Consider the following 22,854-nt stretch of genomic DNA (forward strand, 5'->3'; position numbering starts at 1 on the left):
CAACTAGTAATGTCAACAATACAGTAAGACAGGAAGCACCAGTATCGTAAAGATTTGGACCTTCATTCTCCTGCAAAGGTATGGACATTCGGAAACACCTCTTTCCAGGGACGACTCTATCAGCTCTTCCAATGTATTTAAAAATACATAAATAAACAAACATGTAAATAAAGAAATATTTATTGTTTTTCACACTATCAATCTGGAAGGTTTTTGACAACTGTATCTGGTACCAGATCACAATAAGCCGTGTCTTCCACCAGTGACACCAGGGGGCAGAAATGTATCCCATCTGCTTTAATATAAAAAAAAAAAAAAACATTTTGTTGTTGATATCTACTTGATTGATCAGAAGCTAAACAACATGTCTACTCATTATATTCTACCTATAGGAAACGTTTCAGGTAACTGATATTTGTCTTTCTTAAGTTATTGGGGAAAGACAAATGCGACTCTGATGTGCACTGAGCAGGTTTGAGGCCAAGTATAAAGTGAATGGTGTGAGAATCAGCACCTCCAAATTTAAGAGCGTGGTCCTCTGTTGGAAAAGGATGGATTGTCCCATCTGACTCAGGGGAGAGTTATTGCTACAAGGAGAGAAGTTTAAGTACTCGTATCTTGGGGTCTTGTTCACAAGTGGGAGTAAGTTGGAGTGTGAGGTTCATAGATGGACTGGGGCAGCATTGGAAGTTTTACAGACGCTATACTGGACCATCATGAATAAGAAGGAGCTGAGCCAGAAGACAAGGCTCCTATCCTCGCCTATGGACATGAAATCTGTATAATGACTGATAGAATGAAAGTGGCAGAAATGAGATTCCTCTGTCAGGTATCTGGGCTTACACTCCTGGACAGGAAGAGAAGCTCAACTATCCAGGAGGGACTCAGAGTAGATTTGCTACTTCTTTGCATTGAAAGGAGCCAGCTGAGGTGGTTCAGGTATCTCGTGAGGATACCCTTTGGTCATCTCCCTAGAGAGGTCTTCCAGCCACATCCAACTGGGAGGAGGCCCTATGGAAGACCCAGGACACGCTGGAGGGATTATACTTCCCAGGTGGCTTGGGAACACCTCAGGAAGAGTTATAGATTTGGCTGAGGATAGGGAATTGTGGGATGAGCTGCTTGGTCTGCTGCCACCGCGACGGAGACCCGGATAAGAGGCAGGATAGGAGAGAGCATATCTCACCCATATTGGCCTCTCTTCATTGGCTTCCTGTTAATTCTAGAATAGAATTTAAAATTCTTCTTCTTACTTATAAGGTTTTGAATAATCAGGTCCCATCTTATCTTAGGGACCTCATAGTACCATATCACCCCTATAGAGCACTTCGCTCTCAGACTGCAGGCTTACTTGTAGTTCCTAGGGTTTGTAAGAGTAGAATGGGAGGCAGAGCCTTCAGCTTTCAGGCTCCTCTCCTGTGGAACCAGCTCCCAATTCAGATCAGGGAGACAGACACCCTCTCTACTTTTAAGATTAGGCTTAAAACTTTCCTTTTTGCTAAAGCTTATAGTTAGGGCTGGATCAGGTGACCCTGAACCATCCCTTAGTTATGCTGCTATAGACTTAGACTGCTGGGGGGTTCCCATGATGCACTGTTTCTTTCTCTTTTTGCTCTGTATGCACCACTCTGCATTTAATCATTAGTGATCGATCTCTGCTCCCCTCCACAGCATGTCTTTTTCCTGGTTCTCTCCCTCAGCCCCAACCAGTCCCAGCAGAAGACTGCCCCTCCCTGAGCCTGGTTCTGCTGGAGGTTTCTTCCTGTTAAAAGGGAGTTTTTCCTTCCCACTGTCGCCAAGTGCTTGCTCACAGGGGGTCGTTTTGACCGTTGGGGGTTTTACGTAGTTATTGTATGGCCTTGCCTTACAATATAAAGCGCCTTGGGGCAACTGTTTGTTGTGATTTGGCGCTATATAAAAAAAAATTGATTGATTGATTGAGGATATGAATGAATGAAAAGTTATTGAAGATGAAAAATTCTTGACTCACATGCTCATTCACTTACATTAACACCGGAAACATAAATCAACTGAAGGCATATCAAATCTGTGTTGTACTGGTTCGGAACCTACTTCCCAACTGTTAATGTAGTATGTACAAGACATAAGCAAACAAATAGTACGGCACCTGTTTTCTGAACCATACGTAGCAAAAAAAATTACCTAAATGCGCATACCTTAGTATGTCTCACAGGTTTCTTTTTTGCTACGGGAGAATTTCTTAAGCAGTGGTGTATATATGTACAATACAACTCAATCTCATGCCAGTTCGTGGCGGCAAAGTGATTTAATATATTGGTTAATCTACACTCAACAAAAATATAAACGCAACACTTTTGGTTTTGCTCCCATTTTGTATGGGATGAACTCAAAGATCTAAAACCTTTTCCACATACACAATATTACCATTTCCCTCAAATATTGTTCACGAACCAGTCTAAATCCGTGATAGTGAGCACTTCTCCTTTGCTGAGATTGTATAAAACCCCCTGTGATTGGACTAGTTGGGCTGTTCCACCTACCCTCTAGGTTATGGTAAATGGTGTATTCCACTTTGCCTGCCTTGTTGAACCTGTAAATTGATTGATAGTTTTGTTGCTCTGAACGTGTGCCGCCTGTGCGTGAATATTAACGTGAGTATCCTGTATATTGTTGTCATTACATGTGCTATGTTTAATACAGCACTGCATAATGTAGTTGTTAAGTTTGCGCGGTGTTAGTTTGGTTATGGTGTTTATTTGGCCGTGGGGCGTTTGACCATAATGGCGGCGCCCATACAGTCTTCAACCAGAATAAGGAGCCCTCAGTAAAGATGTCTACATCCTTTGTTAGTAGGGTAGTACATTTCTTTGTCCAGAAGAGGGCGGCATTCTACCACTTATGAGTGGTTTGAATTTGAGTGTGTTTTCATGCCGGTTTGACATGTGGATTTGGATTGTGTTGTGACCGTCCATTCAATTGTAATTATTTTTCCCTTTGTTGTTTTGCAGAAACCACACACACAAACACTTGTTACTTGCATGTCCTAATAAAGTCCTGGAATCCAAAGGCTGTGGATAAGACTTCATTTCAAGTCTCCAGTACCTTCTGACAGAGGATAGGAATATCCAGCTGTAACTAGCCAGTCAATACACACGCACAACGTTCACAACAGAGATAATCCATCCCACCTCACAGGTGTGCCATATCAAGATGCTGATTAGACACCATGATTAGTGCACAGGTGTGCCTTAGACTGTCCACAATAAAAGGCCACTCTGAAAGGTGCAGTTTTGTTTTATTGGGGGGGGATACCAGTCAGTATCTGGTGTGACCACCTTTTGCCTCATGCAGTGCAACACATCTCCTTCGCATAGAGTTGATCAGGTTGTCAATTGTGGCCTGTGGAATGTTGGGCCACTCCTCTTCAATGGCTGTGCGAAGTTGCTGGATATTGGCAGGAACTGGTACACGCTGTCGTATACGCCGGTCCAGAGCATCCCAAACATGCTCAATGGGTGACATGTCCGGTGAGTATGCCGGCCATGCAAGAACTGGGACCTTTTCAGCTTCCAAGAATTGTGTACAGATCCTTGCAACATGGGGCGGTGCATTATCCTGCTGCAACATGAGGTGATGTTCTTGGATGTATGGCACAACAATGGGCCTCAGGATCTCGTCACGGTATCTCTGTGCATTCAAAATGCCATCAATAAAATGCACCTGTGTTCTTCGTCCATAACAGATGCCTGCCCATACCATAACCCCACCGCCACCATGGGCCACTCGATCCACAACATTGACATCAGAAAACCGCTCACCCACACGACACCACACACGCTGTCTGCCATCTGCCCTGGACAGTGCGAACCGGGATTCATCCGTGAAGAGAACACCTCTCCAACGTGCCAAACGCCAGCAAATGTGAGCATTTGCCCACTCAAGTCGGTTACAACGATGAACTGGAGTCAGGTCGAGACCCCGATGAGGACGACGAGCATGCAGATGAGCTTCCCTGAGACGGTTTCTGACAGTTTGTGCAGAAATTCTTTGGTTATGCAAACCGATTGTTTCAGCAGCTGTCCGAGTGGCTGGTCTCAGACGATCTTGGAGGTGAACATGCTGGATGTGGAGGTCCTGGGCTGGTGTGGTTACACGTGGTCTGCGGTTGTGAGGCTGGTTGGATGTACTGCCAAATTCTCTGAAACGCCTTTGGGGATGGCTTATGGTAGAGAAATGAACATTCAATACACGAGCAACAGCTCTGGTTGACATTCCTGCTATCAGCATGCCAATTGCACGCTCCCTCAAATCTTGCGACATCTGTGGCATTGTGCTGTGTGATAAAACTGCACCTTTCAGAGTGGCCTTTTATTGTGGACAGTCTAAGGCACACCTGTGCACTAATCATGGTGTCTAATCAGCATCTTGATATGGCACACCTGTGAGGTGGGATGGATTATCTCAGCAAAGGAGAAGTGCTCACTATCACAGATTTAGACTGGTTTATGAACAACATTTGAGGGAAATGGTGATATTGTGTATGTGGAAAACGTTTTAGATCTTTGAGTTCATCTCATACAAAATGGGAGCAAAACCAAAAGTGTTGCATTTATATTTTTGTTGAGTGTATTAGTGATTTGTGGTTATGATTAGGGTTAGGGTTACAAATAGTAAACCCAATTTGACCACGTCTAAAAAAAGTGACATATTTTGTCGCAAAAAAAAAAAATTAGCATGAGACTAGGATACTACGGTCCCTTGGGCATCCACTGAATTTTCCTTGTTTTTTTCCGTTAACATGCTCCAGTCACCGTGTGGAGTAGCATAGTGTAGTACGTTTGTACACTATAGAGGTAGTAAATCTTTTGGTAGCATTTGACTAGCTACTGAATATATAATGAGTTTCTGGACACCCTATAGTTTGTGACTTATTGCTTTTTGCCAGCTATATAGCACACTAGGAATATTCAGAGGTAGAATGATTGAATATGATGCTACTTACATATTAAGATAGCTGACTACAATGCTAATAAAGTGTGAGGCTACCTGAAAAACTGATTTTAAAAAATAACTGAATTTAAAAAAGAAAAAAAAGTAGCAGCATTCCTGTAAAAAAAAACAAAACTAAATTTTCAAGTAGAGAATATAAAACAGTATTTTTGTTTTTCTTTAAATGAACTCAGTTTTAGCCCATAGCCTTAGCAAAGCTGTAACAAATGAAGTCAAATGTTTGTGTGCACAGCACACACACACACACGCACACACACACTTATCAGACACAGCTGAAACAGGATCAGCCTCTGGAGCTAATTATAGCTGCCACATTTGTTAAGCAAATTATTGAGACTTTGATGCTGTTTCTTTGCTCATTTGTGTCAAACACGGAATTTTAATAATGCTGAATGTTCACAGTTTCGTTACCGCACAGACATGCAGCAGCCTTTCCACATACACATTGTTTCTACACTAAATTATTCTTCAGTACACTGTATAATATTTCACTCACCCCAGTGAGGTTGTATTGTTAACATTATTTACTGCGTGAGCGAGCACATAATGTATTTTCTGACTATTATCACTGTATAATTTTATTTTATTGGAATCAAGAAGGTCTGGCAATTTATTTTCTCAATGTAATAAAATTATAATCATTTTATTTAGTTTATAATCAGATTAGTGTAGGTCTGGGCTCCTCTTCTCATCATTGTATCTTGATGTTCGTATCTTCCTAATAACAGAAGGATAAGGTCACATTCTTTGTGCTGTGTCACTGAACAAATATTGCATATTGTTATTTCACAGTATAACAATGATTCACTTAGATTAAAAAAAAAAAAAAAACTCCCTCTCCCTTTCAAATGAGGTGTACAGACTGATAATGAGCAGTCAACTTCAAGAGGTTCAACCATAAATCTACTTTTAATATAATTATAAGTAACTGTATTTTAAAAATACTATGTGGTAGTAGCCATGGTTATGGGTACAACTATGGGAACAACTTAAATTTTGCTGTTTGACTCCCTAATTACCTTGACCTCAGTAATTTACCATTTAGTAAATTTGTACTCACCTAGGAAATTCCTGAACCCATTTCTCTATGTGTGCCAAGTCTAGGGCAAATTGGAGTGAAAAAAAGTTTAATTTTGACACAAAAAACCTTGGCCCCAGTGAATGACCTTTTGGCAAAGTTGATCTGATTTGGGTAATTCTAGAAATGCAGCACAGAGTAAGTTCTGCCAGAAGACTCACAATTAAGAGCTGCTCACAAGCAGCTATTTGACTCCAGCCATATGCAAAATCCTCAACAGGTATTACCGTTAATCATCAACACAAACCAATAGGATGCAGGCACATCCTTAAAAGTTTCTGTCTCACTCAGCACTTGCTGTTTTTCAGTTCACCATCTGACGCTTCCTCCACCGCCCCATTACTACCGGTTGGTACCGGTCTGCTGTGAGGGATGGGCTCAAAATCATATCAGTTCATTTTGCTGCTGTGATGGGGACTGAGGCCAAACCAAATGTATAACTCTGTACTCACTTATGTAATAAATATATTTTTTCTTGAACCTGCTTAGTCTTCTGGTAGAACTGGCATATGTGTGCAAGTTTGGTGAAAAATCAGAGTGAAGGATTTTGGCCTCAATGACCTTAACCTTTGTCAAAATAAAAACTTTAAGGGAAATTGTGGAGCTAGGCTTCATCTACATACCAAGTTTGGTGGATATCAGACAAAGGAGGTGGGAGAAATAGAAGAGCGAACAGACAGACAGAAATATTGCTCAAATTATCATAGCCCACAGCTAATGTAGCTGTTTGAACAGATTCATTTGACATTACGGACTAGGATTCCACATTATCATTTCATTATTTCATTCTGTAGAGACTTTCAAGTCCGGACTTAAGACACAGTTATTTTCCCTTTCATATGGTTAGCATACTGGCATACTATGCTTTCTACTCTTTTAATTCATTTTATTAGAAAACAGAGGGCTACGGCCTCAACTTTATCTAAATTCTGGGTCTGTTAGTGAAACGTAGGGCTAGGGGCCGGCGATCACCTTAGTATTTCTTTTGTTTTTCTTGTTACTTAATGCTGACAAATTATACTGTACACTCTAAAACATTACAGCTGCCTGTTTTAGAGTGTATTTGTTGTCTTTCTGATGCCTGATTCTGTTTTTTTTTCTCTCTCTCTCTGAGATGCGACTCCATCCAGATATAGGTGTGGTGTCTGCTTTGGAAACCCTCCTGTCCTGTGCACTGGCAATATTTTGCTCTATATTGGTTTGTGAATTGTTTTGTAATTTCTGTCGGTAGCATGGCCCAAGCAGAGGGTCACCCCTTTGAGTCTGGTCTGTTTGAGGTTTCTTCCTCAGAGGGAGTTTTTCCACTGTCACCTGTGTGCTTACTCTGGGGGTTGGTAAGGTTAGACCTTACTTGTGTGAAGCGTTTTGAGGCAACTTTGTTGTGATTTGGTGTTATATAAATGAAAATAAATAAATAAATAAAAATAAATTATTTGATGCTGTGTTGTCATGAAATTCCTGAAACACATATGTGAACTTCTAAAAGCACAACAGGCATTAACTGAATACAGACACATGGTCTATTGTGAAGTCATGCAGAAGAAATGGGCCACGTATTCCACATGGACCCGGCTTTTGTAAAAAAAAAAAAAAAAAAACCCAAAAAAACAAATTCAAAGTGCTAAATTAAAAACAACACTGATTTGCACATGAGCAACCTTTACATGTTACATCATAGAAGAGGTTTATCTCCTGTCACAGATTTGACCCAGATACAACAGGGATCTCTGGATGTTCAGCACACGTTTCGATTAAGCATTCCAGTTTAAATAGAATATTAGGTTTAAAGTAGCACACTTCACGAAGATTTATCTCATCATGAGAAAACAGTAATGTTAGTGTTCTTCTGCTTTCCCTGACCTTTATTTTAAGATTTCTTGGGAAGTCTTTTGAACCATTGGTGTTTCAAGCATTTCAAATGAGTGAATCTTTTTCTAAAGGAGTTGGGTCATTCATTGTTTCAAAACAGTGAATAACTGTTTTGAAACAATGAACCTGCATTGTCCATTACAAGTCACACTTGCAGTGTTTCCATTTGTGGTGCAGCTTAGCTAAAATTTCCATAAAATCATTTTGTGATAAAAGCATGGAATTTGGCATGCATATTCTAAATTAACTAATGTTTATTTTCAGATGTGGAGACATCCTGGAGGTGACCTCTAATGAGCTACAGGAGTCAATAAAGAATTAGACAGGAGTCAAAACTTAAAAATGGTCCAGTCATGTTGAAAACTATACCACATTATTTGTCTGATCATAATGATTCCAAAAAGGTATAGTTTGTACTATCTATGACTAAATTCTATGGCATTATGGGGTTAAAAACAGCAAAAATGGTGACAAAGGTCAGTTTCAAAAGTTAAAGTTGCTCCAATTTTGGTGAAAAAATTATGCAAATTATTGGTTGAGTTAATAGCATTTTAAAAAGGAATAGTTTGCTCCATCTGTCATGCTTAGATATCATTTTGTCATATGTCATAGAATCAGAGATGTTGACCTTGTTTGACCTTTACTTTGGAGACCAAGCATTCAACACAGTCAAAACTATTCCATTTATTAATCCTTTTATTTCAACCAAGGACTATTTATAAATTAAAACAAAAACCTCAAAACACAAAAACAGCTTCTTGTTGTCTGCAGCTAGACTTATAAGTAATGCCAGAGACCCCCATTTACCCTGCCCCCCGACTCCCACCAAGTACGACTGATTGCCCTTGCACAGCCCCATTCCATTTTGTTATATTTATTTGACAGTTAACATATTTGTCTATTTGACTCCCTTACTTCTTACAGAATAATTTTTTTCCATTTCTTTTTATTGTTTATGCACCAATTACTTCTTACAGAATTTTTTTTCATTTCCTTTTAATTGTTGTTTATGCACAATCAAATGCCTTGTATGTGAGAACTTTTTTGGCAATAAATTCGATTCTGATTCAAAAACTGAACTACACTTGAAAATGTCAGGGCCCCTTCACAAATAGTGCGAATAAAGTACAACTCAGGGTGACTCACGGCGAAACACCTCGAATCATCGAACCACGAAACATCACTCCAATGGGCAGGCATGCACGATGCCAGTGCGACAGTTCGTGCACGCAGGAGCACACTGCCAGCAGCTGCACGATGTGGTTACACACGTGCTGTGAAGAAAAAATAAATAAATTAAAAAACATGCGACAGTTTTGTGCACACAGGAACACATCAGCTTTTCACAGCAGTTTTTCACAGCAGCTGTGCAATGTGGTAATTAAATTACATGCCACCCACGAGACTCAAACCAGCACCTTCCAAAAACTCTAATTGCCAGGCAGAAACTTTACCACTGAGCTACAATCACTGTCCTGTGAAAGCTGCAGGAACCTACCTGATATGAGAAAGGAGATGGATGTATTTAAAATGAAATAAATTCACACACCATATAAAAACACTGCATTTATCAAGCAGGCAATATAAATATGATCTGTCTATTCCTCTGTAGATGACCCATGGTCACAGCCATACAGTCATGAAGGGGCAGTTAAATAACCCTGGTCAAATAAAAAGAAAAAGCACCATGGGCTTTGAACCCACACACTCTGATTACCAGACAGAAACTTTACCACTGCACTACAATCACTGTCTTGTAACAGGAGAGTGAAATGGGTAAAATCAACAAGCAGATAAACATATTTTCTAAAAAAAAAAAAGGACCCCCCCAATCCACCCCCCCCCCCAGCCTGGACTCCACCCCAAACACCAAAGGCCAAAATCAAGAGACCATCCAAGCGAGAGCAGGGCAACACCCCACCCCACGAAGACCATGGCCCCCATCCCCACAGCAGCCGGCCACCCCCTCCCCCAGTGTCAACACCCGCGCCCCACCACAACGACCCCCCCCCCAATGGGCCACAGGACCTTGGGCCCCACATGCACCAGAGTAGGGCCCTGAGACCACAGCAGAAATAGGCGAGGCACACCACCCCCACCCCAGAGTCCCAGACATCCCCAGCCACCCGGGGCCAACCCCACATGCCACACTCACTCTACCTACCAACCCCACCATAGTTGTTATAACTGATCTTCCAGATGTGTACGACCCCCTAAGTGAGCAAAGATAAAGTGTTGCATTAAAAGCAGGGCAGGTGTCAGCTGGAATTTGGCCGACACCTGCCACGAGAGGGATTGATGGGCTCGCACAGCACACACTCTGTCTTTCAGCTGCTGGTGTGCACAAATAGTTGTAGCAACAGGTGTACAAGGCGTTGGAGGCAGCTACGAAATTACAAGTTTTGCACACAATTCCTACTTCATGCGCACTTTCTGCGCAAATCGACCAAATTTGCACTATGTGTGAAGGGGCCCGTAGCCTTTCTCTCTGAGGACTATGATGATTCTCACCATTAAATTAGAAATTCCACAATGTGCCCACTTCAGCAGATTACACACAACACACCAGCTCAAACTACAGAACTGTAGATTAGTCCAGATTCCAACATAATGCCCAAATCGTTATGACTACAAATGCTCTGCTGCTCAAGGCAGAAGATTTGCATCCTAAACTGTGCTGTCGCTGCAAGATATCATGTGCTGACTGTCCTCATGTGATCTGCTTAACATCACACAGAGCTGTGATCAGGTGTCATGGCCAAATCGGGATTTAAATCAACACTTAAATCATGCTGCATCTTTTCAAGACATACATGGGGTGTGCTGAGGTTGCCTAACAGTATAATCTGTGCAACTGCTCAGTGTAATCTGACTGGTAGAAATAAAGAGATACACAGCAATATTATTTATAGGAGTCATTAAAGGGTTCATATTTTGCAACATTGTTTTGATTGCATTCTACAGATATTGTTGGGGCTTCATGTTAAACTTCCTCAAAGTGAAGATCTTGATATTTTCTGAAACAGATGTGAATCATTTTTTAACCACAGTCCACTCGATCCCAATATCACTGTTCTGAAACAGCTCTGTTGTCCTTTATAGGTGTCACTGTTATGGTGTTTTGAGCACTTTGAATCACAGTCTTTTTCTGAAGCATAGCTTCATTCAGTGTTTTGAGAGTTTCAAAATGATGAATCAATTTCTTAAGCAGCTACTTCATTTAGTTTGTCAGCTTTTTGAAACTGTAAACCATTTTCTCAACCAAAGAATCCCCACAAGCATTTTGAAACACTATGTGGGGAAACAGCGAGTTATTTTCTAAAGCACTTGTTTCATTTCCCTTTTTCTGAGTGTTTGAAACAATGACTAATTTTCTGAAATTAATGCTCATTTAATTCAATTTATTTCATTTATATAACACCAAATCGCAACAAAGTTGCCTCAAAGTGCTTCACACAAGTAAGGTTTAACCTTACCAACCCTTAGAGCAAGCACACAGGCGACAGTGGTAAGGAAAAACTCCCTCTGATGATTTGGGGAAGAAACCTCAAGCAGACCAGACTGCCCGGGCCATGCTACCGACACAATTGGCAATACAAATATACAGGAAATTTTGGGAGTCCATGCTGGTGCACAGGACAGGAGGCCTGCAGAAGCAAACACCCACTCCCACTTCTGGATGGAGCCGCACCTCAGAGAGAAAACAGAATCAGGTGGCAAAAAGACAACAAATACAGTATAATTTGTCAGCATTAAGCAACAAGAAAAACAAGAAATATTAAGTTGATTTAGTATTTTGAGTTACTGAAACAGCAGATCGTTTTCTCAAGCAGTTATAGAATTATTCTTATTACTGATGATGACAAAGAAGTAGAAGAAGAAGAACTTGTAGAACTGTAGAACTATGTAATAAGGGTACATTAATGAATGCCTTAATAATCATGAACTAACAGTGAATTAACATTTAACTGTGTAATAATTTTTAATAATTTATTAATGGTGTTAATGTTAACTAAGGCATTAGCGTGTATGATATTTAATAATTTATAAAGATACTGCACTCATTATATGATTATTAAATACATTAGTTAATTTTTAGTTAATTTTAATGAACCATTAGGTAATGCTTATTACAACAATAATGTTAATTAATGTACCCTTATTGTAAAGTGTTACCAATGATGATGATGATGATGATTTTGTTATTACATCCGCCAAGGACGTAATAAAATCAACAGCATTTATTTATTTGTCTGACTGTTAGCAGGATTACGTCAAAACTACTGCATGGATTTTGACAAAATTTTCACCACAGATAGATATTAGGACACGGAAGACTTAATTAAATTTTGGAGGTGATCTGGATCTGCATCCGGATTCTGGATAAAGATTTCACTTTATATAGGCTTTGAAGGATTAAGTCAAAACTACTTCACGGACTGTCACCAAATTTGCACCACAGTTAGATATTGGGGCATGCGAGACTCCACTGGATCTGGATCCGGTGTCGCAGACTGACCGGTCCGCCCATAAAAATTGGTCCGCCCTGCCTCCACTGTTGAGGTGGGTGATACCGGGAATTTTGGTATTGATCCAATACCAAGTAAATACAGGCCCAGTATCACCAATATCGATAGAGATACTTTTTCATATTTAAGCTTCATAGATCCAAAGGATCCAAAAGACCTAGGATAGAATTTTGCCAAATATTGTACGTGACAACAAAATACTTTATTATCACAATCAAGGTTTTTGTTTAAAAAATATCACTCAACACAACTTAAAATCTCCTGATGTAGAGGGCTGACAAACCACAATACAAGGGTGCACTGCTCCGTGTTGTGTGACACAGCGCAGCGCTGCTCTTACAGACAGAGAGAAGACTTTGATGAATCTGCGTGCGCAGCAGTCAGTGCGTGCGGGAGAGAAAAAACTTGAGTATTGATCTTTTTACACGAGGATCGTTCAATATCAATACCAGCGTTGGTATCGATATTATCGATATTAGGATCAATCCGCCCACCTCTACTCCACTGTGCATGCATCATTTCGGAGCTCAGCAGCTTGTCTGAGACAGTCTCTTCACGCAAAGTGATCTAATGGATTAATGAGATTATTAACCATCAGATGACAATGTAAAATCTCTTGAATCATTCTAAAGTCAGTTTTAAGCAGAAACAAGGCTGCTTTAAGCAGGAACAAGACGATGCTCTGTGACGTTTTGATATGAACAACGCACAGTGAATACATCAGCTAGCAGCTTGTGTAGCTGTGGCGCTCTGATCGCTTCCTCCGTCTTTTATTATGAAATAATGCTAAATTTATGTGGAAATGATTGTTGTACAAAAGCTTCAGCTATCTGTCACTGAAATAGATGATGGCTGGAGTGCAGTTTGAAGCAGAAACAAGGTGATAATCTATGAATTGCAGCTAATGACACATGCGCAGTGAAGGCAGGGCGGACCGATTTTTAGTGGGGGACCGTTCTGTCGGCGACACCGGATTGGCGGACGTCAGAAATCTCAGATTGCTCTTGTTGTTGTTGTTGTTGTTGTTGTTATTATTATTATTATTACTATTATCATCATCATAATCATAAAACACATGCATGTCAGACAATTCAAAGTGCTGTACATATTAAACAAAAGCACATATCATACAAAACTAAATAATTTAAATAAATTAAAAACATTTACATATTATAAAAAACAGATACATTTTTGTGGAATAGCTTAAAAGATTCCTCAGAAGTATTTTTTTTAAAGTTGCGCTTTAATTTTGTTTTTTAGTTGTTTCAAATCAGTGAATCGTCTTCTGCAATTGCTTCATTTGGCTGAAAGGCACTGACCTTGTAACTAGAGGGTCACTGAGTCGAACGTAATCCCCTTTCCAAATCATAACACACCTATTCAACCATATTAAAACAATCCACATTCGAAACTGCAAATCATAAAATAAAAGCACCAACAAAATTATGCTGGTGGAGTTCTCCAGACATTTATCTAATATTACTTTTCAGAAGAAATTGGAGCAAATTATGAACAAACAGCATCACGTTGTAATTCCAAATAAGATATGAGTAAATCAATGTAAAAGCAGGAACATAAACCTCTGGCCAGTCTGTGCTGCAGAACAACAGCTACAAATAGACCACCTGCTGTGAGATGACTTGTTTTCCGCTGCTGAGAAACAATGCTGGCATAGATGAGGAAAGATTATGAGACATAACAAGAGTGGGGTGGCATATTTATAATTAAAAAAGAGAAGAGGAGGAGAGATAATAAAAATATCTGACAAAAAGTGCAGTCTAATGTAACTGGAGCCGCATCAGGACACGTGTGTTCTATATCTGGCACCTTATGTTTCACTCGCTCTTTTGCAACCTGACACCCGCATAAATAAACATATTTTGGATATTATGGTGAATGGTGTGTCGAGAACATTATTAGCTATGGTTTTTGGTGATAGTTCTGGGAAAAGGGAGGAAAAATAAAAGAAATACAAAAAACAGGAACAAAAAAGGAACAAGAAAGATCAATTTTGTCAAAGGTTAATCACTGGGACCAAGGTCATGTCTGTGTGTCTATTTGTCAGTCTGCTCCTCCCAGGTCCTTTTGCTGATTCCTAAAAAAATGTGGTATGTCAATGAAGGTTGACCCTGACGTTGCCATTAAAGAATTAATTTTAGGAAAAGGATAATGAATTTTTCCAAATGTGACACAAACACGGGTATATACCAGAAGTGTCCAGGCCAGGTTATTCACAGGTCAATCAGTGAGTGAAAGATAAAGTCACTGGGGTCAAATCTCAGATTGGTGCAGACTATACTACCTTCATGCCCATGGGTACTATTATGAAATCTATTAAATGTACAGTGTGTCTGTGAAAGGCGGAGCACTGGGGGGTGACAGGAAAGTAATGTCACCTAAGTAGAGCGAGAAAGAAAAAAATGCTTCTCTAAGCAGTTAATAAAACATGACGCTGCAGAATAGGTACCAGCAAAAGCTCAGACATGACACAGAAAAAAGAGATTGTCTTTCTGTATTTATATTCTCTCTGTGTGCTGATCGATGAAGGTTTTTATGTTTAATCTTGGCCTAATGCTATGAAAAACATTAAATGCACAAACAGGCATATGGGGTTTGGTTCCAGTAGAAAACAGAATAACCACATTTATCAACTCTCTTCTGTCAAAAGCAGCTAAAATCAGCAGCAAAGGCTGAAGGTGTTAGATGTAGAGATTTTTTTTAAAGTCATGAACTATTTTAATTAACAGCAGAGATCACAAAACTGCCACCCTGCACTTTAAATACACCCCCTGTAACTACTGTTTGGAACATATGTCGTGGCCAAGCATGCAAGGTTGTTCCATGTTGATAAAGCACTGTTTAGATGTTTTATATGAGGGCATGAAAATGAAGCATAGGTATTTGTAAGATGTTCTCTACACTATTGTCATGATTTTAGCATGAAAGGACTTGTTATAGACTGCCGAAATGGAGCAATCTCTCCACTTGTTGGACCTTTACCCTTAATGCAGGTAAAGCAAAATAAAATTTTTGCAAAGTGTGCTACACTGCATTTCTATCGCATGACAATGGTTCCTCACATTCATCTATTCACATGCACACTCAGGGTCAGGGTGCTCCCATGCAAGGTGCTCAACTGCACATCAGGAGTAACTTGCCCAAGGTACCTTGGTGATTTTTGTTATAAACTGCCACCATGGTCTCTGTAACCCCTTTAAATATGACACTTGTTAATTTTTTAAACAGTAACCATGACATACGTATACTGTGTCTACTAGTATAAGCAACAGGCTTGTTTTTGTGTCCCACAGCGCCCACTCAAGGTTCTTGAAATGAAGCAAGATCTCCACCTGTTGGACATTTACTACAGGTACAACCAAAATTCACTAAGGGCTCTACACTGCATTTCTATAGCATATGACAATGATTCCTCACATTCACCCATTCACATGCACACTCATGTCAGGGTGCTGCCATGAAAGGTGTTCAACTGCACACCAGGCACAATTTGAGATTAAGGATCTTCCTTGCCCATCGTACCTTACTGAATTTATTTGTCTGACAGGGAATCAAACCTATGTGACCAAGGATCTTCTGGTCACAAGCCTGCCTCTCAACCTAATGACCACTGTTAGTTTGGAAATCCACTTTGGCTGACCTGGTAGAACCTCGGTCTCAAGTACGAGCGATCTGGTGTTCAAACCCCACTGTGACCATGGCCACAAAGATAAGTCATGCGCTTATGGTCATAATACCCAATGCCAGCCACTGCTATTGCCCGGACCTTGGAGAAAATATAGTTTTATTCCTCTAATTGTTCATTTGTCTTGCTTATGATTTGCTAATTATCAGCCAGTTGTACTGTTATCGCTTGGGCAGGAAGCGGAAATCATTAGTCGACAGTGTCATTTCTTTTCTTCGAGGTCTATACTTAGCTCAGTGTGATACTTGGATGCCGTACTGTAGCTCAGCTTTCAGTAACTGACTGTTACTGAAAGAAAAAAATAAACAGGCTACATTTGGAAATCAAACAGGGAGGGAAAAATACCTGGAGCATGCATGAAATCTTATTGTTTTATGTGGAGATATGGCTCATCTGGTACAAACACAATCAGCAAGAGGAGCTGTCCATGGTGCTGATTCAGCTTCTTCTGCATGAGTGTAGTGTGTGTAGAGTCTGTTCAGTCACGTGACTCTCAGAGGAGGCGCTATTTTGCAGGTAGTCTTAATTTAGATAATTTTGCAGTAATGTGTGTTATAATTTTACCCACTTCTAAATAAATTTCAGCAGAAGTATTAAAGTTATAATGGATGTTGATCCCATAGATTGAATCGTCAGTGTTTACTTATGATGCTTCAAAGAGTGGGTTCTTAATGTTTTAAATCAGGCAGCAGATCAAAAATGTGTTAAAATTGAGAAGCTAAACACCATAACATGCCAAAGCTCTAATTTAAGACAAAATAAGGGCATTACTCTGAACTAGATGGAAAAACTCAGAGATCTTAAACTTGATTACATCTTCCAGTCCCACAGAGGTGGGTTTTGAAACTTGACCTGAAATTATGTCTTCGTGACATCATAATCTAGGCCAAGTTAAATAAAAATTTTGAGTGTCACTACATGCATAGAAATGTTTGATGTCATAAAGCCGGTTGATGAAGTGTAGCGCAAATTCTCCCAGAAGACTTACAATCAGCTAATCATCTTCAGCCACATGCACAATCCTAAATACATGCCACCATTAACAATCGCCGCAAACCATTCGGACGTAGGCATGTCCTTTAAAAGCATCCACGTCTCATGAAGACTCTCGCTGTTTTTTATTTTCAGTTTCCCGCCTGGTGCTCCCTCCGCCACCCCACCGCCACCAGTTGGTGCTTGTCTGCCAATGGGTATGGACTTCACCCCCTGTCTCCTCCATCAGCAGGACTCAATATCATCTCGGCTCATTCCACCACAGCGACGGGGCCTGAGCCCAAACCAGGTTTATAACGCTGTACTCACTTATATAATCAATCGTTTTCTTAAACCGATTGAGTCAAGAGATGTGGATATGCCTCAAAGTTTGAACAATTCTTCCAAGTGTTGAGATACACCTCTTCCCTACATATGGTCAAATCCGTAATCTACTTTTTGAGTTATCTTGCATATAAAACATGCAGACGACGGGCTACCACATTACACCCACCCTCAGCTAATCATCTTCAGCCACATACACAAGCCTAAATACATGCCACCGTTAAAAATCACCACAAACCATTTGGACGTAGGCATGTCCTTTAAAAGCATCCACGTCTCACAAAGACTTTCACTGTTTTTTATTTTCAGTTCCCCGCCTGACGCTCCCTCCGCCGCCCCACCGCCACCAGTTGGTGCTTGTCTGTCGTTGGGGAGGGACTTCACCCCCTGTCTCCTCCATCAGCAGGACTCAATATCATCTCGGCTCATTCCACGACAGCGACGGGGCCTGAGGCCAAACCAAGTTTATAATGCTGTACTCGCTTATATAATCAATCATTTTTGAGTCAAGAGATGTGGATCTGCCTCAGAGTTTGAACAGTTCTTCCAAGTGTTGAGATACACCTCTTCCTTACATATGGTGAAATCTGTAATCTACTTTTTGAGTTATCTTGCATATATAACACACAGATGACAGGGGCTACCACATTACACCCACCCTCTTCAGTGGGGTGGCAGAATTAACTGAAGTTGGTCAACCTATATATGACAGAGGACTTACTCTGATGCTATACCACCCACTCCTCAGATAATGATGTTCAAGGGCAGATTAACGGGGCCATGGGCCCCTTGCTTATGCATGCCTGTGAGCCCCTAAAAATCACATTGCAATCTCAGAATAGTACTGGCTGCAAACAGTCATATCATTTTAAGTAGTTTTTAGAAATACAATTGCGTAAAAATAATCATTTTTTTACAGAAGGACCCCAAAACCTTTTTTTTTTTTTTTTTGCCCCTTGGTATGGTCCTCTGAGGTTCCTCTGGTCCCATCATGTTTGGTTAGCAAACATTTTTTCTGAACTTTTGCTGAGGACCCCGTGAAGTGGGTCTTGAAAATGAATGGATATATTCTGAACATTTTTAACCTACCATCCCTGGTTCTCAAGACCAGGCACCAAGTGGCTCTACTCTACTCTTTTCTACTCTCCTATTTTACTCTTCCTTTTCAGATATTTAGATATACCCTTGTATACTGGCATAGTTCCACCTTAGAATTGGAATATAATATATAAGATATACCTTACTGAATTTTCTTGAAGTTATTACGAGTGGTGCCTATTATGTAACACAAGTTGTATGTCAAAAAGGACCATCACTGGAGCAAAACACCGGAGGAGCTCCATCAGCCAATCACGACGGACTTCATCGGCGCACGTTTAGTCCTCTGGACCAATCAGGACGAGCCGAGCGCTTTGTCACGGCGAAATCAAAGTTGTGGAGGAGCGCGTGAGTGCGCGCGAGGGGATGAGTGGCCGCCGGTGGATCAAAGGAGCGTGACGGCGACGGCGGCAGTGCAGAAAAGCGGATAAAAGAAGCGCCTGTATTCTGCCGCGGGACATTTTCATGTCCACGCAGGTTTAATTAATTACCCCCAGGAGGCTTATTTTGACGCAAAGGTTCGTACCCGAAAATTTAAAGCGCTTGTATCAAACAGACCCCTGCGGACGAAACATGACTCGAGAGTGAAGAAAAGCTTCAGTGGATAAGAGCGGCTGTCGCAATGTGCGCACTCTTTACGTAAGCCAGCGTTTGCGTTATTTATCGTTTTATTTCAGCATTATCAGAACCGACATGACGGAAATTAAGGAGGAGAACGAACCACAGACCCGGGACCTTCGTCGCCAGCACACCACCATCCCCACCCCGCACGAATCCAAGGTAAAACAGCTTCCTGAGCATGTTTTAATGTTTATCAAAAAGAAAGTTTCAATTTGCCTGGTGTCTAAATGTCCCTGTAAGAGTTTTAAATGAGTTGTTTTGTCGCTGGCTGTTGCATAACAAACTGTAAGCCGCTTAAATTCTTTGTAACTCCCCTGATGAAGTTGGAGGAAAGCGATTGCACAGTGTGGTTTTAGGGAAATACGAGGTCACTTATTAACTCAGAATAATATTTATGAAAGATCCTTTGAGGAGAAAGCTAACCAAAACTTAATCTGTTGTCAATATACACAATCTGTTGTCAATATACACAACAAAAACGTATAAATGTAACCGTATTTCATGTGTTGAAGTGGGGAAAAATATAAAATTTCATTCAGAAATTTGTTAAAATATGTCACTTTTTTTGCAGAGACAACCTGGCTTGTATTGTGTGCCATGTAAAGATGCTGATTAAATGGCATGATGAATGAATGAATGCACGTGTGCCTTGAACATGGAATTTTTTTTCCACACAACAAAATGCCACAGATGTCATGAGGTTTGAGGGAGAGGGAGCGTGTAGTCGGCGTGCTGACTGCAGGAATGTTCACCAGAGCTGTTGCCCGTCCCAGGTAACACAACGTAAATGCAACGTTGCTGACAACGTTGTACAACCCTTGGTAAAAATTATGGAATCACCGGCCTCGGAGAATGTTCATTCAGTTGTTTAATTTTGTAGAAAAAAAAAGCAGATTACAGACATGACACAAAACTAAAGTCATTTTAAATGGGAACTTTCTGGCTTTAAGAAACACTATAAGAAATCAGGAAAAAAATTGTGGCAGTCAGTAACGGTTACTTTTTTAGACCAAGCAGAGGGAAAAAAAATATGGAATCACTCAATTCTGAGGAAAAAATTATGGAATCACCCTGTAAATTTTCATCCCCAAAACTAACACCTGCATCAAATCAGATGTGCTCATTAGTCTGCATCTAAAAAGGAGTGATCACACCTTGGAGAGCTGTTGCACCAAGTGGACTGACATGAATCATGGCCCCAACACGAGAGATGTCAATTTAAACAAAGGACAGGATTATCAAACTCTTAAAAGAGGGTAAATGATCACGCAATGTTGCACAAGATGTTGGTTGTTCACAGTCAGCTCTGTCTAAACTCTGGACCAAATACAAACAACATGGGAATGTTGTTAAAGGCAAACATACTGGTAGACCAAGGAAGACATCAAAGCGTCAAGACAGAAAACTTAAAGCAATATGTCTCAAAAATCGAAAATGCACAACAAAACAAATGAGAAACGAATGGGAGGAAACTGGAGTCAACGTCTGTGACCGAACTTTAAGAAACCGCCTAAAGGAAATGGGATTTACATACAGAAAAGCTAAACGAAAGCCATCATTAACACCTAAACAGAAAAAAACAAGGTTACAATGGGCTAAGGAAAAGCAATCGTGGACTGTGGATGACTGGATGAAAGTCATATTCAGTGATGAATCTCGAATCTGCACTGGGCAAGGTGATGATGCTGGAACTTTTGTTTGGTGCCGTTCCAATGAGATTTATAAAGATGACTGTCTGAAGAGAACATGTAAATTTCCACAGTCATTGATGATATGGGGCTGCATGTCATGTAAGGGCACTGGGGAGATGGCTGTCATTACATCATCAATAAATGTACAAGTTTACGTTGATATTTTGGACACTTTTCTTATCCCATCAATTGAAAGGATGTTTGGGGATGAAATCATTTTTCAAGATGATAATGCATCTTGCCATAGAGTAAAAACTGTGTAAACATTCCTTGCAAAAAGACACATAGGGTCAATGTCATGGCCTGCAAATTGTCCGGATCTTAATCCAATTGAAAATCTTTGGTGGAAGTTGAAGAAAATGGTCCATGACAAGGCTCCAACCTGCAAAGCTGATCTGGCAACAGCAATCAGAGAAAGTTGGAGCCAGATTGATGAACAGTACTGTTTGTCACTCATTAAGTCCATGCCTCAGAGACTGCAAGCTGTTATAAAAGCCAGAGGTGGTGCAACAAAATACTAGTGATGTGTTGGAGCGTTCTTTTGTTTTTCATGATTCCATAATTTTTTCCTCAGAATTGAGTGAGTCCATATTTTTTTCCCTCTGCTTGGTCTAAAAAAGTAACCGTTACTGACTGCCACAATGTTTTTTCCTGATTTCTTATAGTGTTTCTTAAAGCCAGAAAGTTGCCATTTGAAATGACTTTAGTTTTGTGTCATGTCTGTGATCTGCTTTTTTTCTACAAAATTAAACAACTGAATGAACATCCTCCGAGGCCGGTGATTCCATAATTTTTGCCAGGGGTTGTAGCAATGTGAATTTGTAGACTCCCCACAACGTTGTAGGAATGTTGTGGAGAGTCTACAAATTCATGTTGCTACAACATTGCAACACAACTTTGCTGACAACGTTGCAGCAATGTTGTGGGGGGTCTACAAATTCAACTTCTGTGCAACATTCCGGCAATGTCAAATTGTTAGCTGGGGTAGTAGATGGGCAAAATAATTGTGCATTTTTGTGATAAAAGTATGAAATTTGGCACACACATTCTAGATTAAAGTTTATTTTCCAGATGTGGAGGCATTCTGGAGCTGACCTCTAATGACCAGGGGTCAATGACCTCTGGAACCACTATTATTTTTGCTGTATGCTTGCTGCTTTCAGTTTGGTAGTTGTCCCTGACAACTGCATATTGCTAATGAATAATAAAGTTGTTTTAACTCACAGAAAGGAAGAAAAAGATTTTTACATCCTAATGTAGTCTGCATTGGCCCAAATAATTCATATTTGTCCTCAGGTGCTTGGAATGTGTATCACCTATATTTGCTGGGAGTCTAAATTTAACAGTGTGCTGTTTTCTGTACTGCTGTTAAAGTCTACACAGACCCTAGCTTTTGGTGTATTCCAGTTAACCTGCTACTCAAAGCTTAACCGATGGGTCAAAGCAGGGCTTTGAACCAGAATTTTTTCCCAACTGGTTTCAGCCCAAAACTGACATTCCTGAACCAGCTAGAAAAAAAAATAATAATATCGTTCCTGAACTGGTTAATAATGTTCCATGTAAGCTGTGGGACACTGGAAACACTGTATATGCCAGATCTGTATGTGGCGCTGTAACACTCCCACGAAAAATGGAGAAGACGACAATACAGTATTCTGTAGCAGGCAGCAGAAGTGGGACACAGTAAAATAAAGTCTTTTTAAGAGAAAGAGGGCTCACGCTGAGGGTTCTGAAATAGATTTATTGCGTATTTAAAGTGAAGCCGTGTGTTTGTGTATTTTTAAAAGACTCAGTGCTGTGTTGCTCTTAGCCTCGCAGACCAAAATAATTGCCTGAATGCTAACCAGCAGCTAAAGCTTCAGTCTTCGCATGATCATTCATACAGTTCCGATTGTTTCAAATATTACACTCATTCACACACTGAGTAAATATAAACTCTTAATCTGACCCGTTGCG

The 22,854-nt window shown here is 40.3% G+C and overlaps 1 protein-coding gene across 1 annotated transcript in view; it reads left to right on the top strand.

Annotated features, from left to right (window-relative positions):
* Positions 1–2,564: 2,564 nt before the first annotated feature.
* Positions 2,565–22,854, top strand: part of LOC117531335 (SH3 and cysteine-rich domain-containing protein 2-like) — a 74,693-nt gene continuing 54,403 nt past the window's right edge. Inside the window, exons 1-6 of the mRNA XM_034194407.1 lie at positions 2,565–2,633; positions 2,991–3,113; positions 15,780–15,838; positions 16,034–17,453; positions 17,798–19,210; positions 19,273–19,366. Coding sequence (XP_034050298.1) covers positions 19,280–19,366 — 87 coding nt within the window. The 5' untranslated portion in view covers positions 2,565–2,633; positions 2,991–3,113; positions 15,780–15,838; ... (1 more) ...; positions 17,798–19,210; positions 19,273–19,279. The remainder of the gene's footprint in view (positions 2,634–2,990; positions 3,114–15,779; positions 15,839–16,033; positions 17,454–17,797; positions 19,211–19,272; positions 19,367–22,854) is intronic.

Source organism: Thalassophryne amazonica, chromosome 18 (assembly GCF_902500255.1).
Source record: "Thalassophryne amazonica chromosome 18, fThaAma1.1, whole genome shotgun sequence".
Taxonomy (NCBI): Eukaryota; Metazoa; Chordata; class Actinopteri; order Batrachoidiformes; family Batrachoididae; genus Thalassophryne; species Thalassophryne amazonica.